Below are 18,065 nucleotides of genomic sequence, written 5' to 3' on the forward strand. Positions count from 1 at the left end.
GGGTTCATCCCGAACTCTCCGTGAGGGCTGCGAATGGCCTGGCACGGAGTGAGTGGTGTACGTGCCAGGGGCGGGCGGAGGAGTCGGCGCCCACTGCACGCTCCTCGCCCGCGGTGGGCATGCTCTGCGGGCCCCGGGCCCCGCCCTCAGGTCCCCGTCCTCCGCCCTGTGCAGGGGAGGTCCAGGCCTTCTACGAGGACCTGCGCGGCCGGCAGTACGTGAATGAGATTTTCAACTTCAGCGTCGACAAGCTCTACGACCTCCTGTTCACCGACTCGCCCTTCCAGCGGGACTTCATGGAGCAGCGGCGCTTCTCAGGTGCTTCTCCCGGCCGGGCTGGCACGCCCTCCCCACCACCGCCCTCTCTCCTCTCCTCCCCCCCCCCCCGGGCCACGCCCCCGCAGGGCTCTGCTCCTCCCGCCCAGGGCTGCAGCGTGGGCTTGCCCACCAGGTGCCCGGCCCAAGGGCTCGCAGAGGTCAAAGCCATACAGGGCACCTCTCGTCAAGAGCACCTTGCACATCGTCTAATGCGCACACCTGCCCTGTGTGTGGTGCCCTCACCGTGCCCTCGGGACACTGGGGCTGCTATGACCTTGCCCAAGGCCGTGCAGCTAAGACGGGGCTGAGCCAGGCCTGGAACCTAGGAGTCCCGGGGCCGTGCTGTATGCCTCCCTGCTCCTGTCGCCTCCCTGTGCCCGCCCTGGCCCAGCAGAGCTGCGAGGCGTCCGCGTCTGAGAGCAGCTGGGCCTCAGCGCAGCCTGCTGCCGGGAGGGGAGGGCCCGGAGGGCCCGGCTCGGAGGAGAGCTTGTTCCCAGGGTCCCAGGCCCGCGTCACAGTCCGGCCAGTGTTGCCAGCATCCCTGTGGGCGGCCCCGAGACCTCCGGCCCCGTCCGTCCGGGAACAGTCAGTGCGCGGAGCCTGGGCAGAGCCTCGGCGAGGCCACAATGAGCCTCTTTCTGCCCGGCTCCCCTCCTCCCAGCCTCCCGGCCCTCGGCTCCGTGGCTTCCTCGCGGAGGCCAGTGGTTCAGCGGGGTCAAGAGAAGTTCCCTGGCGGGAGAGTCGCTGGGGAGGGCACCCCCTTTCCCTCCTCACCCCAGGGCTCTCTCTCCCCAGATATCGTCTTCCATCCCTGGAAGAAGGAAGAGAATGGGGACCAGAGCCGCCTGATCCTTTACACCATCAACCTCACCAACCCCCTGGCTCCCAAAACGGCCACCGTCAGGGAGACCCAGGTGAGGGGCAGGAGCGGGCGGCTGGCGGGCTCTGTCCTGCGGGGAGGATGAGCCAGGTGTGCGGGGGTTTCGGGGTGCAGGTGCTTCTCCTGGAAAGGGCAGCCTGTCACTGCTTAGAGACCGCGTTTCCAGCGGCTCTGGGTCCCCGTGTGGACGCGGGGGGGTCGGTGGGAGACGAGGGTGGGTCCCTCCTGGGTGGGTCCCTCCCCGTGCGGCTGCTCAGCAGCGTGTCCCCGCCTCCTCCCGCAGACCATGTACCAGGCGAGCCAGGAGAGCGAGTGCTACGTGGTGGACGCCGAGGTGCTGACCCACGACGTGCCCTACCACGACTACTTCTACACCGTCAACCGCTACACGCTCACGCGCGTGGCCCGCAACAAGAGCCGGCTCAGGTGCGCGCCGCTGGGGCTCGGAGGAAGATTCTGGAAGGACGCTCATGAGGTCCTTATGTTGGGGAGCATTCATTTGCTCCCGAGGGGGGTGGGGAGGAGGAGGAGGAGGAGGAGGAGGGAGGAGATGGGCCTGCTGGCCGTCCTGTTTCCGCCTTCTTTCTAGTCCCTCTCAGCCCTCTGTCCGGAGGGCATTGCCCGCCGCACCTGCTCGCTACGCTCTGTGTGTCTAGCGCAGTGCTCACAGCTGCTGCTGCTTGGGGCCTGGGTTTGTCAAGTGCTGTCTTTATAGCATATTCTTTAGGATGAGCCAAGGAGGTGGGCTTATTCTCCCTGTTCAGATTAAAAACAAGCGCTGTAAGTGAAGGAGCTTTGCCAAGAGTCAGATCCCCGTGAGCCTGAGACCAGGTCTAGGAACGCAGCCCTGGCTCCTGCCACCGGGCGGCACCACCTGCCACTCACGCCCTGGCACGGCCCGGGCCGCTCTGTTCCAGCCCGGCACGGGGCGGCACCCCTCAGCGGGCAGACGCCTTCGGGCGATCCAGTGAGGGATTGGCATCTGCCTGTGGGCAGCACCTGCCTGGGCCTGGGCTGTGCACTTGAGGAGGAAGGCGCTTAGACCCTGACACTGGATCAGCGTCACCTGGGAAGTCCGGCCCTTCGCTCGCCATAAAGCGAGGGGCGGGCCTCCCCCACACGCCACGGCGTCTCCAGCCACAAACCTCGCATGTTAGCTCTGGCCGCCCAGTGTTAAATCAGCCTGTTGCTGACATCTCTGGGTTCGTAAAGAAAATGACCGTAACTTAAATTCGCGAACATTCCCGCGCAGACATTCCGATCGCGGTTTCCCTTGTGGACGCGTGGCGCTCACTGGCGGTTTCCCTTGTGGACGCGTGGCGCTCACTGGCTAGACGTCCCCAGACGCCCCACAATGAGGCTACACACCCGATCGATCGCAGGCCAAGCTACCGTGGTTGCACTCGTGTCGTTTGAATAAAATCGCTGCTTAGTGAGGAGCTCAGAGATGCCAGAACCAGAACCATCTGAACACCACACCTGACAGGCTGCACTTCTCATCGCCTTCGGACCAGATGTTTCCTTTGCTTTCTGGGCAGCTCTGGGCATCTGCTCCTCTTCCCCCTCCCTCCTCCTCCTCCTCTTCCTCCTCCCTCCTCCTCCCCCTTCACCTCCCTCCTCCTCCCCCTTCACCTCCCTCCTCCTCCCCCTTCACCTCCTCCTCCTCCCCCTTCACCTCCCTCCTTCCCCTTCACCCCCTCCTCCTCCCCCTTCACCTCCTCCTCCTCCCCCTTCACCTCCCTCCTCCTCCCCCTTCACCTCCCTCCTCCTCCCCCTTCACCTCCCTCCTCCTCCCCCTTCACCTCCCTCCTTCCCCTTCACCTCCCTCCTCCTCCCCCTTCACCTCCCTCCTCCTCCCCCTTCACCTCCCTCCTCCTCCCCCTTCACCTCCCTCCTCCTCCCCCTTCACCTCCCTCCTCCTCCCCCTTCACCTCCCTCCTCCTCCCCCTTCACCTCCCTCCTTCCCCTTCACCTCCCTCCTCCTCCCCCTTCACCTCCTCCTCCTCCCCCTTCACCTCCCTCCTCCTCCCCCTTCACCTCCCTCCTCCTCCCCCTTCACCTCCCTCCTCCTCCCCCTTCACCTCCTCCTCCTCCCCCTCCCCCTCCCTCCTCCTCCCCCTTCACCTCCTCCTCCCCCTTCACCCCCCTCCTCCTCCCCCTTCACCTCCCTCCTCCTCCCCCTTCACCTCCTCCTCCTCCCCCTTCACCTCCTCCTCCTCCCCCTTCACCTCCCTCCTCCTCCCCCTTCACCTCCCTCCTCCTCCCCTTTCACCTCCTCCTCCTCCCCCCCTTCACCTCCCTCCTCCTCCCCCTTCACCTCCCTCCTCCTCTCCCTTCACCTCCTCCTCTCCCTTCACCTCCTCCTCCCTCTTCACCTCCTCCTCCCCCTTCACATCCCTCCTCCTCCCCCTTCACCTCCTCCTCCTCCCCCTTCACCTCCCTCCTCCTCTCCCTTCACCTCCTCCTCTCCCTTCACCTCCTCCTCCCTCTTCACCTCCTCCTCCCCCTTCACATCCCTCCTCCTCCCCCTTCACCTCCTCCTCCTCTTTCTTCACCTCCCTCCTCCTCCCCCTTCACCTCCTCCTCCTCCCCCTTCACCTCCTCCTCCTCTTTCTTCACCTCCTCCTCCTCTCCCTTCACCTCCTCCTCCTCTCCCTTCACCTCCTCCTCCTCCCCCTTCACCTCCCTCCTCCTCCCCCTTCACCTCCTCCTCCCCCTTCACCTCCTCCTCCTCTTTCTTCACCTCCTCCTCCTCTCCCTTCACCTCCTCCTCCCCCTTCACATCCCTCCTCCTCCCCCTTCACCTCCTCCTCCTCTTTCTTCACCTCCTCCTCCTCTCCCTTCACCTCCTCCTCCCCCTTCACCTCCCTCCTCGTCCCCCTTCACCTCCCTCCTCTCCCTTCACCTCCCTCCTCCTCTCCCTTCACATCCCTCCTCCTCCCCCTTCACCTCCTCCTCCTCTTTCTTCACCTCCTCCTCCTCTCCCTTCACCTCCCTCCTCTCCCTTCACCTCCCTCCTCCCTTCACTCTCCTGCCCCCCCTCCCCACAGTGTCTGGGTTCTCCACTCCCGCCTCCTTGGAGGAGCTTCTGAACCGCTGTTCTTTCTGTGAGGTTCTCGCCGTGGTAGCATGTTCCCCAGATAGAACATTCCAGAGGGCCCCCAGCCCAGTGAGCAGGTGGTGGGCGGCGATGGCCGCAGGCAGCAGCTCCCTGCAGGCTCCAGCGCGCTGGCGTCCCTGAGGGGAGACCGGGCAGGCAGGCAGCCTGGAGCAGGCTGGGAGGAGGTGGTGGCAGATGAGGGTGAGCTGGGGAGAGGCAGGCCGGCCTGCCAGAGGTGCCTGGGGGACCGGAGGGGGCGGAGGGGGCGGCGCAGCCCGGCGGGTGCTCCCCCGGGGGGGGAAGTGAGGACGCCAGAGCCCCGTGGAGGAGAGCGGCCATGGCTGGCGGGCGCCCCCGAGGCAGTGGCGGCATGAAAGCCCTCGGGCCCGGGTTGGAGCCTTGCTAGCCTTGGTCTGCGTGTACCTGCCCCTCGGCGTGGTTCCTCGTGAAGGCAGCCAGGGTGATGGCACCGCTGACCTCGGAGGGTGGCCGAGGGCGAGCGATGGTGCCGCTGACCTCGGAGGGTGGCCGGGGTGATGGCGCCGCTGACCTCGGGGGGTGGCCGGGGTGATGGCGCCGCTGACCTCGGAGGGTGGCCGGGGTGATGGCCCCGCTGACCTCGGGGGGTGGCCGGGGTGATGGCGTCGCTGACCTCGGGGGGTGGCCGGGGTGATGGCGTCGCTGACCTCGGGGGGTGGCCGGGGTGATGGCCCCGCTGACCTCAGGGGGTGGCCGGGGTGATGGCCCCGCTGACCTCGGGGGGTGGCCGGGGTGATGGCCCCGCTGACCCCATCCGGCCTGCCGCAGGGTGTCCACGGAGCTGCGGTACCGCAAGCAGCCCTGGGGGCTGGTGAAGACGTTCATCGAGAAGAACTTCTGGAGCGGCCTGGAGGACTACTTCCGCCACCTGGGTGAGCGGGCGCGGGCCACGGGCGGCCGGCGGGCTCGGGGGCGAGACGGGGCAGTGGGAGAGGCCGGGACAGCGGGGGGTCACGGGCCCTAGCCTGCCTGGAAGTGCACGCCGTGTGGCTCGTAGGTGAGCACGTGCACTTCCCACCACCGTCTGCTTCTGTGTGGGGTCCGGGACCTGGGTCCCCGCAGGGCGCTGGGGCCTGCCGCAGGGCGGGTGCCGTCGCGGGAAGCGCCGTGCAGGCCCGTGGGGAGGGCGATGCCCTGTGCTGTGCCCCCGGGGGTGCGGGTTCGGGAGCCCGTGGCCACACGGCGTGGGACGAGCCAGAAGCGGGCGGGGCTGGGTCCCCGCCGGCCCCTCCGTGCCCACACCCCAGAGCACAGGATCGGAAGAGCTTCCTTCGGGGGCCTTGCCGGGCGCAGACAGCTGCTGCCGAGGCGGCGGGCGGGGGCTGGCAGGGCGCCGCTGACGGGCTCCGTCCTGGCAGAGAGCGAGCTGACCAAGATGGAGAGCGCCTCCCCGGCCGAGAGGCACAGGCAGTCTCCCGGAGAGAAGGCCGGCAAGGCCCCGGCCGTGCGGCGGAGAAAGCGCCCCCACGCCCACCTGCGGGGGCCCCACCTGGAGGAGGTGCTGAGCCCCGTCACCACGCCCACCGACGAGGACGGGGGCCGCCGGGCCAAGCACGTGGCAGGTGGGTGCGGCCGGCCTGTGCCTGTGTGCCTGTGCATGTGCGTGCCTGTGCCTGTGTGTGCCTGTGCATGTGTGTGCCTGTGCGTGCGCCTGTGCTTGTGTGCGCGCCTGTGTGTGCCTGCGCGTGTGTGTGCCTGTGCATGTGTGTGTGCCTGTGCCTGTGTGTGCCTGTGCATGTGCGTGCGCCTGTGCTTGTGTGCGCGCCTGTGTGTGCCTGCGCGTGTGTGCCTGTGCATGTGTGTGTCTGTGTGAGTGTGCGTGTGTGTGCCTGTGCCTGTGTGTGGTACCTGTGCCTGCGCGTGTGGGTGTGCATGTGCGTGTCTGTGTGTGTGCCTGTGTGTGCGTGCCTGTGCCTGCATGTGCCTGCGCATGTGTGTCTGTGTGTGCCTGTGCTTGCGTGTGTGCCTGTGCGCACGCTCTTGCGTGGAGATTGTGTGTCGTTTGCATGGAGCCGTTGCCTTTGGTGGTGCCTCCACGCTGCCTGAGCGCCACATGCACCCGACAGACTCGTGTGTGCGGCTCCCACGTGGTCAGGAAATGCACCGGGGCAGCCGGAGCTCAGCCCAGAGAGAAACTACCTCCCAGCCAAGGTCCAGGGTCCAGGCCGCCCCTCACACGGCTGCCGTGGGCCCCCCAAGGACCCGCCCTGCCGGGTAGCAGACGCCCTTGATGCGCCCCCTCTCCCCATCCGCCGTTCACGCCGCTCGTCTTCCTCAGCATGGAGACCTGCCGCTGTAAGAGGCCTTGGAGCTCACCGATGCAGGGTTCCACGTGGCGCCCCCACGCCTGGGTGTCCTCAGAGCCGGTGGGACGGGCGGGGCAGGAGCTGGGGGGCGTGGGCAGCGCCACGGCCGCCCTGCTCCCACCGGCCCAGGCTGTGCTTTACGTGCGGGTGCGGACTGGCACTCACCGAGCCCGCTGCGCGCTGCGGCGTGGCCCGTGTGGGGAACGTGAGCTGACGGCATCTGTCCCGGCCCGGCGCCTGTCCCAGCCACGGCTGAAGGTCCTCTGTCCTCGCTGCGTGTCCTCGCTGTGCACGCGACCGAGTTTCTCTTTTACTCGCAACTTGAATCCTCACTTTGCCTGACCCACCGCGACCCTGCTGGGGCCAGGATAGCATTGTTGCCACGACAGCACACGGAGCTCTCTGTCATCCCCGAGGTTCTGTGTCTGGTCAGCGTCGGGGGACTGGAGGGCCGTGATGGTGACGGCCTCTGTTTTCCCGCAGGTTCCACGCAGACACGGCACATCCCTGAGGACTCCCCCAACGGCTTCCACCTGCAGAGCGTGTCCAAGCTGCTGCTGGTCATCAGCTGTGTGTAAGGATCCCGGGCTCCCCCACCCCTGCCCCCCGGCCGCCGCTCCCCCAGCCCCACTGCCTCCTGGCTCCTGCTGCCGCCCACCCCCCACCCCCAGTCTCAGCAGGTGCATGAGCACCCTGCTGCCCTGAGGTTTTTGTTCTCTCCTCTCTCCGGGTCAGTTTCTCTGTCTGTCATCTCTGGTCTCGGCTGCTTTTCCTGTGGTTCACTCAGCAGCTGCTCTGTGCTAGGCCTCCAGGGGGCAGGCAGCACCACGGCCTCTGGGAACTCGGTCCCCAGTGGGTGATGCCGAGAGGAAATTCACAGCTGCCACAGCCTGGCTGAGACACTCGCCGGGACTGTCACCGAGCACGCTAGGAGCCCCTCACTGTTGGTGAGAGACCTGCTGGTGCCAGGAGTTAGAACCGTGCCCCCTGGGCCCACACGCTGGCGGGCTGGCCAAGCAACGCCAATGACCAGCCCAGGAAAGGACATGCTGACTTCATGTAAACAACCTACAGAGCCTGCCATCACGCCATGAAACGGTGGCTCGGTAGTTGGCACAGGAGGGCGCTGGACTGGGAGCAGTTGGCGGAAAGCAGGGAAGCCGCGAGGTGGGCGAGCACAGCTATGGGATGCGAAGGCCAGGCCTCTGAACCGGCTGGAGCAGGAGCAGGAGCAGCCGGCGGTGAGAGCGGCCAGCTCTTCCATCGCAGCCGCCTGCGCCGGCCATCCTGCTGCCAGTGCTGTGAGGATGTGGGGCGCGGTGGTGGGGGGGGGGGGCGCGCTGTCCAGACGCCCGCTCCACCAGCGCTTCAGCAGGCACTAGGACCCGGCCCCGCCCTCAGGAAACACGCAAGGAAGCCCGGTAACGGGTGGGATTGGCATTTGGAAAAGCTGGCATCCTCGGATGGCACTGGGATGCCTGAACTAGAGGAGAGGCCTGGGGGCAAGAGGCCAGGAGGGGTGGCCGCAGGGGGGCAAGCAGGAGTGCTGGTGGCCTGAGGGGAGGGGGGACGCTGGTGACCCGGAGGGCGGGCCTGTGGCCCCCTGTCTGTAGATGGTGTGTCACTAACAGGAACCTGGAACGGGTGAAGGCGTCCGTCCGGACGCCTCTGCGTTGCCGTAGCTTCCCAGACGCAGGTGCGGAGAGATGTTGGTTGGTGGGACCCGGGCTCCGGAGGGAAGTGTGGGCGCAGGTGCTGGTTCCCTTACAGCCAGCAGCCCCTGTGGGTGTGGCTGAGATCACCGGGATAGAGAGTGAGAGGGGGCTGAGGACAGACGGCGGCCATGCAGGCCAGGAACCGGCCGGGCCGGAGGGCGGCTTCCTGTTGACCCCTGAATGCCAGGGGCGGCCACAGCAGGGCCTGTGCCGCGACAGTCTCCGAGTTAATGAAGTTTTTCTAAAATTCCCAGCCTGCACTTTTCCCATAGGAACACCCTGGATAGCGAGACTGTAGATGGGAAATTCTTCCGAATGGGGCCCAAGAAGCCAAGATATTTTTACCACATTAAATACAAAGGCAACTGAAAACCAGTAAGATGGACACTTAGCGTCAGCACTTACAGCTCCCCGCGCTGCTGTTGAAACTGAGTCTCCGACATTAGGTTTGTAGGTGGAAGAGCAGCCGCGGGTTGGTTCTGTGTGACCTCGGTCTACACGGGACGTTGTTGGAGTGGAGACGGCCCACTCCCCCGCGCAGACTGCGTGGCTGGTGCCGGGCCTTCGGGCTTTGCCGCTGCACAGCTATCCGGCCTCCGTGGGCAGCACCGCAGGCCTGCCCATCCACCTTCCTGTCTGCTGAGAGCACTCCTGAGCCTGCGCTCACTGCAGGCGCCCCGGGCCCTCGCTGAGCAAGACCCGGAGCAGCTGCCCAGCTGGTGTGCAGCTCCCGCCAGGAAGGGCCGGTGCAGGCCGGCCGCTGACATGCGGCAGGAATCGGGGGTCTGTGGGGACTGGGAGCCTGAGAACTCCCCTGAGTAGCCTCAGGGATTGGCAGGTGCCAGTGGGAAGCACGGGTGAGAAGTTCAGCAACTGACATGTACACACACACGAACACATGTACACACGCACGCACACTCGTAGTTTGTACGGTCGAAGGCACAGCACAGGCTTCCTGTCGTTGTGGTCTTGTCCGACTGTTCCTTTATTGTCCCACCTCCCACCTCTTCCCTGCGTGCGCCTGCTCCTCCTCCTCTAATGAAGGCGCCGCCTGGTGGGGGCTCCCATGTGCAGGGTGCTCCCGCGCCGCCCTCTGATCCACAGCAGCCGGCAGCGTAGGCGTCCTTGGCCCGCGGAGCAAGCTGGCTCTCTGAGCAGCGGGCAGACGGGGTCAGCGTTGACCTGTGAGGTGGCGAGCCAGGGTGTGCCGCCGCCTCTGTGCCTCTGGCCCCTCTTCGCCTGAGTCTTCGTCTCCTGTCCCGGGAGCCGGCACAGAAGGGCCTCCAGGCAGCCACTGAGGCCCAAGAGGAGTTTATCTCCTGGTGACTCCCTCCCCGCTGGCCCTCCGACTCCAGGGTTGTCCTGCCACCCCCTCTCCCTGCAGCCTGGCGCTCACCCTCCCCGGGGACCCGAGAAGGCCCTGGGGGCCGCGCGGGCCTGTGGCAGGTGCAGGGGGCAGACTGCCCTCAGGCCAGTCAGGAGGCCCCGGGGCAGAGCCAGGAGCCCCCTGAACTCCTCCTGCGGCTCGCCTTCGTGGTGCTGACGTGGCTGCTGAAGGGATCTCAGCCCCCTTATCGCCCTGGAAATCCCAGGCTGCCTGCAGGCGCTCCCTGCACCCTCCTCCGGTGCTCAGACGCCTCGCTCCCAGGCTCCTCGCAGGCCCCCTGCCTCAGCGTGAGCGCGGTCTGTCCTCCCCACACAGGTCTCTTAGCCGGCCTGCTCCCCCCTTTCCTCCCTGCTCCCATTAGGGTCCGCTTCAGGTGCTGGCTCTGGCGGCTTCCTTCACCCTCTCATCGCTTTCCTCTCCATCTGACCCTCTGTCCTCCCAGTGCCCTCACCCCACACCTTTCCAGGTTAGAACGCCCCCCCCCCCCGCACCCCTCCCCCGCTCCTCACTGCATCCCTCTGCTGCTCGCTTACTCGCTGCAGGGTTTCAGGCGATCCGCTGGCAGGGGACCGCAGCCTCTGGGTGGGGTCCCCGCTCTCGGGGAGCGGGGAGCGTCTCCCTCAGGTTACCGCTCATGGCCGTGCTGCTCCCCGTCTCTGTCCTAGCCTGGTGCTGCTGGTCCTCCTTAACGTGATGCTTTTCTACAAGCTCTGGACGCTGGAGTACACCACCCAGACCCTCACCGCCTGGCAGGGCCTGCGGCTCCAGGAAAGGTAATCCTCCCTCGCCGCCCCGCACCTGCCCCGGACCCTGCCCCGCTCCTGCCTCCGTCCCCTTGGGAACCGCCCTGCCCTGGCCCGCCCTGCCCTTGGCCCGGGGTCCATAAGCTCTGATTCGGGGCACGGGCCCGGGGGCGAGGAGCGGAGGGCAGGGCGCTCTGATGTGACTCTTTGTCCTCTAGGGGTCTGGGAGCACAGGACAGTCCACTGAGCATAACTCCAGCTGCTGGGGGACCCCTTCTTCCACCCCACAGGTTACCCCAGTCTCAGACAGAGTGGGCCCAGCTCTTAGAGTCCCAACAAAAGTACCACGATACCGAGCTCCAGAAGTGGAGAGAGATCATCAAGTCCTCGGTGATGCTTCTCGACCAGGTGAGAGCCCGCCCCTCCTTGCCCTCGTCTCCCGTGTCCTGAGGAAGTCGCCATCTCCGTCACCACCCACGGCCTCGTCCTCCCGTTCATTCCTTTCGTGGGCCGTCCTTGTCCTAACGCTAAAGCCGTCTCTGCGAGCTGGTGGAGGCACCGGCGTCCCCCGGGTAATAAGCACCCGGATTTGCCACAGGAAGCTGTAGGTCGGGTGAAAGGAGACTTTGTTTCGTGGCCACCCGTTGCCATCTGATAACCCCCCTGCACAGAGTTGTCTTCCCGGCGAGTGTGTCTTCCTAGCTCTCCTTGAGGGGTGCCCCCCCCCCCCCCGCACTCCCAGGACACGCACACAGACACGGCCTCCAGGGCATCTGCCGAGGCGGCCCTGACCGTCTGGGATGAGGGCTGTTCCGTGTCTTCTCTCCAGACATCTTCCCAGTACAGCTGCGGAATTCCTTCTCACCTTTAGCTGCATCTAGTGTGTTTAGAGGACCGTGGTCCGTGTTGGAGCCACGTTTACGGGGAATTTTTTAACCAGAAGAGGGTAAACAGCGCAGGAGGAGTCCGGCAGCCCCGTCGTGTCAGGAAGGGCTGATGGGGTTGAAGACACGCTCAGGACAGGGGAAGACGGTGAGAGCAGGGCAGTCCTCAGGTGCCGAGGCCAACAGGGTGGCCTGCTGTGCGCTCCCAGGCCTGGCCCGGGCTGGAGGTCGGCGGGCACTGGCTCTTTGAGTTACAGAAGCACACTGCTCGTGATGAGCTGCTCGGCGAGGGAATGGCTGCTCTGGACTGAGATTCCTCCACCTGGAAGGGCTGTTGGGGGGGGAGGGGGTGCTGGGTAGGACCTTCTGAATTACTAGAGGCCCGGTGCACTCAGGGTGGCCTGCGCAGTCCGGGAGCCCCGCGATCGATCGCCCTGCAGGGGGGAGGCCCCACCACCTGCTGCAGCGCCGCTGGCCGGTGGCCTGGGCCTCCCTCTGTGGGGCGATCCTGGGGCGATGGCGGGCCCCCTGCCCAATCGCATCGCACCCGCCTTGGCTGGCCTGGCACCAGTGTGTGTCATAGCGTGGTCCTCAGGATGGTCGTTCTGCTGCCCAGCCGTTTGGTCAATTTGCATATTATGCTTTTATTATTATAGCTATGGCGGGGGGTGACCCCATTCTCTTCCAACCCTAGAATTCTATTTCAGGGTGGGTCCCCTTACGTTGGAGCGTGGAGCAGTCATAAAGCATGGTGGACTGTGTTAGGACAGGTGTTTTGTTTCGTTACCTTTAAAGGTAACTCGGGATAGTAATGGGCCCTCAGTTCTGTGGAGCAGGGACACAGAGAACCAGAGAAGAACATGGTCCCTTAAGCAGAGAAGCCACAGGTCTCACACTCTAGAGCCATTCGCCAGGAGCGGCGAACTCCGCAGTGCTGTGCCGGAGCCGCTTGTGGGGAGAACGTGAGCGAGTTGCGGTGTGAAGGCCGCTTTAAGGCTCTGCCGCTGGAACCGCCCCGTTAGACTGAGTCACAGCCCAGCAGCGTTAGCGTGTCTGTGTCCCTAAGGGGGCTAGGGGTTCCGTGAAGGTCAGGTCAGCGGCATGGATACAGCCCGGAGCCGCCTCTGCTCTGGGTGGCCCGGGGATAAGGATAAGGGACGTGGCACCCCAGCACCCAGGACACCAAGCCAGCGAAGGAGGCTGCAGCCCCGGCCAGTGAGCGGGGTGAGGGCCCGGGAAGAGGACTGAGCCAGAGGAGGTCTGGCTTTGTTCTGGGCCCGCCCCATGGGAGAGCCTGGGCGGGCGAGTAGGGAGAGCGCCGGTGGGGGAACGCTGCGAGGATGCCGCACAGTCAGGGCGAGTGGGGACGCCCAGTGGGAGGGGTCAGAGGCCACAGAAGTGGCGGCTAAGGGGCTGGATGCTTTGAGCGAGTTCTTAAAATTCAGTGATGCGGGCCTCACGTCACGAAGACACGGGCAAGGGAGGTGCGTGGCGGTCACCGTGCCGATCGGCTGCGCCCTGTCTGCCTGAGGCTGCCCCTGACTTAGGAGCCCCGCTCCCTGCCGCTCCCGGGCGTGGTGGGGTCCCCGCAGGCGTGGCAGGCGCTGCAGGGGACCCCGCTGAGGGCACCCCCCGGCTGGGGGGCGCTGTCTTGCAGATGAAGGACTCCCTCGTCAACCTGCAGAACGGCATCAGGTCCCGAGACTACTCCTCCGAGAGCGAAGACAAGAGGAGCCGCTACCACTGACCAGGCAGGAGCAGGGCTGCCGGAGGCGTGTGCAATACGTGTACATAGACCTATAAATATATACATATATATATATATACATACAGAGTACAAATATATATTATATACAGATTTTAAAGAGACACCGCCTACGTACCAGGGAGGAGCTGGCCCGTCTCCTGCGTGGCCGGTGGGGGCCGAGGGGCAGGGACCACCTCCACCACCCGGACGCTCCCGCCCTCCGCCCTCCAGCCGCCCGCGCCCTCGCCGGCCGTCCCGGCTCCAGGAGGGAAGCGTTGTTGAGCCAAAGTTAAGCCTGTGAAGAGGAGTCTCAAGGGCCTGGCTTACGGTGCTTCATTCCCTCACCCCTTCTGATTTGTTCCCAAAATAAAAGGGGCTCTTCTTCCCTACCCCGCGCTTCCGCACGCGTTCTCTCGGGGACGAGGAAGCATCAGACAGCAGCGCCACCCAAGCGCTCCGTGAGCCCCGTGTGGACTGCAGGCCGTGCCGTGGCCGGAGCGCGGGGCCGCGGGCTCCGGAGGCCTCGGGTTCTGAAGGATGCTCCTCCTCCACCCGCGCTGCCTCCAGCGGTGCAGGGTGCACCCAACAAGGGCTGGGAGCGCCCACCCCACCCCACCCCCCCGCCCGCCCTTCTCCCGCGCTTCCCCCAGGCTGGGTCTGGGCGGAGTGTCCCCGTTTAGTGCCTAAAACCCCGTTTTTCTCTGCCCAGCACATCGCCCCTGGTCGGGCGGCGTGGTCTGAGCTTGTCAAGTCTGTGTTCATGGTTCCAGCACGGCAGGTCTGTGGCTCCGGTCCTCCCCTCCACGCTGTCCGTTTTCTGTCCGGGAGAGTCAGGGTGTTGTTGGACCTCCGGGGGTGAGGGACGCGTGCGCGGCCGTGCAGGCTGCCGGCCTCACCGGAGGATGCCGTGTGATGGAGAGCACAATGCCAGCGCAGCGGCTGCCCGGGACAACCCGCTTGCTCAGGGAGACAGCATCCGAGGCGCCTGGCGCAGGAACAGACGCCCTGGAGGGGCTGGTTTGGCAGAGGCGCGTGCATCTGAGCGTGAAAAAGCCTGAGGGAGTCTCGCTGCCCACGGGCCGCCCCACGGGCCCCTTCTCCTTCCCTGTGATGTCCCAGAGGGAGTGGAGAGGAGGCCGCGGGTCAGGACCGTCCGTGCTCCGGGCCTTTCCGGGCTGGCTGCCAGGACCCGTGCACTTGTCTGACTGTGGGACCCTCCTGGGCACGCCTGTCGCCCTTCGTGCACCAACTGCTACTTCTCCACCCAACAAGGGCCCCGCCAGCCCAGGGAGGCGCAGCGCATGGGCCGCAGTTGGGCAAGGAGGGCTCGCCAGGGGCTCTGCGAGGCGCCCGCGTGCAGGGCCGAGGCAGGAAGGCTGTCCCCATCCGCCCAGGAGGCGGCCGTGTCCCTCCCGCAACGGCCTGAGCTCCTCGCCTGACGATGGAAGGCTGTTGGTGTTTCGGCCTGAGGCCGTAGCCTCGCCATCACGCGCGGCAGGATGGGAAGACGGAGCTGTGCGTGCCCGGGTCACCCGGCACCCCGAGGAGCAGGAGAAGGCGGCGTGGGACCCGCCTCCCTTGGGTGTCAGTGGAGGGTCACGGGCCAGGGGCCCCTGGCCGCTCTTGCCCAGGACTGAACGGAGGCCTGTGCGGGCCGGGCTCCGCGCCCTGAGCCGTGTGACTGCGGGGAACTGCCCACAGGGGCGGCCGGAGGTCGTCATCTCAGAAACTTAAAGCGAAGCTGGTGAATCTCTGGTTCGTTCCACACGTCTGGTTTGTCTTTGAGCCGTGCCGTTGTGAGGGTTCCTGAGGCCCTTGCGTGGGACACCGCGGGGTCTCGGCCGGGCCGGTGCTCCAGGGCCTGGCTACCCAGCGCCGTGCGCTCCGGCCTCTCAGGCCCGTCCCAGGGAAGGCAGCTGGCGGAGGGAGGAGGCCTGCTGGGGACTGGGACCCGCAGGCAGTGCGTACACGGCACCGATTGTGGGTGCTCTCTGTTCTAACGATGTCCTGATTTTAAACCACGAGGAAACCAACAGCTCTGCCCAGTCTGGTTCGGTAACCGGGGAGGGGAGGGCACCACCGTGCGGGCATCTGGGCGAGAACGCAGCGGCTCCGGCACCGCGGCCTGCGGCCCGGCTCGGAGCCTGAGGGGCACCGTGGAACCAGCTCCCCGCGCGTCCTCTCTCCCGGCCACGCCGGCCGCACGGTCCATCTTCCTGCTCGGGTCCACGCGGCGACCATCCGAGAGCTGCGCTCATTGTCCGAGGTTTTGCGACGGTTGTAGAGTCCGCACCTCACTCAGCTTACGTGGAGGAACTCCCAGATGCCTCGGAGAAGCCAGCCCTGTCTGCAGCTCTTCGCCTTCCCCGCCTGCGCCTGGAAAGGGCCGCCCTCCCGGGCCAGTGAAAGGGCGGCGTGGAGCTCTCTGAGGGCGCACTGAGCTGAGAGCCGGGGGCGGCCTGAGCCCTGGCTCGGCTCTCAGACAAGCCGCTCCGCCTCTCTGAGCTTCGGGGTCCTCGTCGGCAACAGGACAGGGCTGGCCTAGACTGCGCTCCGCCTTGGCCTGTCTGGAGGGCCATCGGAGGCTGGCGAGGCTGGGCGTCCTTGGACTTGGAGGGGTCCCTTCGGGCTAGAGCTCCCCTGGTTCAGGTGAGCGGCAGGGCAGTGCCTGGGTTCTGGGAAATGCAGGCTAGCTGAGCTTCCTTTCTGATGAGCTAGGAGGGTTAGGGAGACTTGGGGTGGGGGAGGGGGGGGTAATGGCAGGGAGGCAGAGCGCGGAGGCTGCTGTGTTACCCGAAGTGGTGTTGCCTCCTTTGTCGGCCACCTTCCTCGCCACCGGAGCCGCAGCGGAGAGAAGCCACTCCTGGTTCTTGCCCTTCCCTCGGCTCTCCCCAAGTCCTGCCGGGCGGACTGAGTGTGAGGCTTGGCGAAGACCCATGGGCTGCCCTAGGTCCTGGCACGAGGCACTGGGAGCCGGCAGGGGGCCGAGGGACCTGGAGCGGTGCTTTGCCAGAAGCGGATCTCTCCAGTCCCAGCCCCGGCCCGAGCTTAGACCAGGTCTGGTGCGCTCGCTGGCAGCCCCCCGAGGCTGAAACCTTGGAGGAAGACGAGGGGAGGAGTCTGGGCCGGTGTGGTCTCAGAATGATTCTTTCTGTGCCGTGCCAGGCTGCTGCTGGAGCTCTGCAGGGCAGCAAACAGCCCCTCTCCCCGAAGAAAGAGCCGCCTTCTCTGGTCCCCCAGGCCGCAGGGCCGTGGTCTGGCTCCCCGCCCCCCTGACCTCTGCCCCTCCCTGCCCGCGCCAGCTCAGAACCTGGGCACCTCTCTTCCCAGCCTCCTCCCCGCCCCTCGCCTCTAGGCTGTGGGACCATCATGCCATCCACCACGTGACATCTTTGACCTCATTCCCAACCCGCCACAGGCTGGTCCCACGCTCCACTCCTGATTTCTTCCGGAAGATGCGCCTGGGTCCAAGGGGCGTTCCTCTGGAAGGCCATCTCCCGCCCCTGCTCTCCCGGAGGGAGCGGGCCTTGGCACAGACGTAGCCCGCCCCCTCCGCCTCTGCCCAGCCTCCTTACCTCACTGCTGCCCCCGTGGCTGAGGGCCGCGGCTCCCCGGTGGGTGTTCTGAGGGACAGCTCGGGGCGTGGGCACTGCCTCTGTGTGACCTGAGGCCTCGGCAGGCCTGGGGGCGGAGGGAGCGTGGCTGCTGGCGAGAAGCGCCTTGCCTGCCCAGAGGAGCTGATGCCAGATGATGGGCCGACGCGGAGGCACAGGGAGCATGGCTGTCTGCCCTGGGCCTCCTCGCCGCCCAGCACGGGGAGACCCTGCAGAAGCCAGCTGGCGGCCACTGCTCCAGGCAGGACCGCGCTGTGTCGGGAGTGGCCCTGGTGTGGTGCCACATGCTGAGGCTGCGTAGTAAGAGCAACTGCTTTTGCCAACAGTGGTGTGTGGCTCCACACGTTTTCTTCCCACACTCCAGAGCCAGCTGCTCTGCAGGGACCCGGTCATCTTCCCAAACCCATGGTGCTTCCCCCCAACCCCCCCGCCCCCAGCTTCCAGGACCCCACTCAGCCTAGATTCCAAGGCGGGAGGGAGGGGCAGAGGCTGTGGCCCTGGAGCGTGCTGACGCGGGGGGGGGGGGGGGGGGGAGTGGGGGGAGGTAGAGGGAGGAGCCAGCACCACGCTGGGCCCGGTTGGGGAAGGCCAGGGCGCGTGCAGCGAGCTGTCTGGCCGCCGGTGTGGGGATCTGTGACTGCTTTGCCTGGCGCTGTGCGCAAGGTCTGAAAACCCACTGCTCGTACCCGGACACATACGGGGCTTCCAGCCAAACCTTACTGTAAAGTAGCGAGAGCCAGGGAAGTGCTTATGGATTAAAGAAGTATTGAGCTGCAAACACCAAACGCCGTGTGTGATTATTGCTTGCTTCACTGGCGCTCAACGTCCCACATGGTTTTGGTCTTCCCAGCGGTGGTCAGGCCAGATCTGGAAGCACATGTGTGGGCACACACACATCACACTGACACAGGCAGCCTAACCCCCGGCACCTGGGACTCTCCCCCGGGTCGGGAGGCGCCTGATGAAGTGGAATAGGCAGGAAGGTGGGGAGTCAGACCTGAGTGCAAATGGCATTCTCCCTGCTTGCCAGCTGTGTGACCCTGGGCCCGTCATCACGCCAAGCCTCGGGTTTTAGAGAGAATATACAGTGTGTGTGTGTGTGTGTGTGTGTGTGTGTAGGGGCCGATGCCATACACCAACATTTCCCTGTTGCTCGGTGCTTTTGAGATTGTAGGAGAATGTGGTCGACTGAGTCCTGGTGACAGTTTCCGGAGCGTCTCCCTTTTGGGGCCTGGGCACCCCCAGGAAGATGGGCGCTGGGAGGCGGCTGCTCGCTGCAGCCTCGCTCCCTCACGGGGTCCTCCTCGCACTTGGCCCTTTGCCACCGGGTAG

At 65.9% G+C, this 18,065-nt stretch overlaps 1 protein-coding gene across 1 annotated transcript in view; it reads left to right on the forward strand.

Annotated features, from left to right (window-relative positions):
- Positions 1 to 14,369, forward strand: part of GRAMD1B (GRAM domain containing 1B) — a 100,683-nt gene extending 86,314 nt beyond the window's left edge. Inside the window, exons 10-18 of the mRNA XM_079762942.1 lie at positions 151 to 318; positions 1,114 to 1,232; positions 1,482 to 1,624; positions 5,106 to 5,209; positions 5,696 to 5,899; positions 7,127 to 7,217; positions 10,411 to 10,518; positions 10,779 to 10,896; positions 13,030 to 14,369. Coding sequence (XP_079619068.1) covers positions 151 to 318; positions 1,114 to 1,232; positions 1,482 to 1,624; positions 5,106 to 5,209; positions 5,696 to 5,899; positions 7,127 to 7,217; positions 10,411 to 10,518; positions 10,779 to 10,896; positions 13,030 to 13,119 — 1,145 coding nt within the window. The 3' untranslated portion in view covers positions 13,120 to 14,369. The remainder of the gene's footprint in view (positions 1 to 150; positions 319 to 1,113; positions 1,233 to 1,481; positions 1,625 to 5,105; positions 5,210 to 5,695; positions 5,900 to 7,126; positions 7,218 to 10,410; positions 10,519 to 10,778; positions 10,897 to 13,029) is intronic.
- The last annotated feature ends 3,696 nt before the right edge of the window (positions 14,370 to 18,065 follow it).

The sequence above is a fragment of the Cnephaeus nilssonii genome, assembly GCF_951640355.1.
Source record: "Cnephaeus nilssonii genome assembly, chromosome: 22".
Classification (NCBI taxonomy): Eukaryota; Metazoa; Chordata; class Mammalia; order Chiroptera; family Vespertilionidae; genus Cnephaeus; species Cnephaeus nilssonii.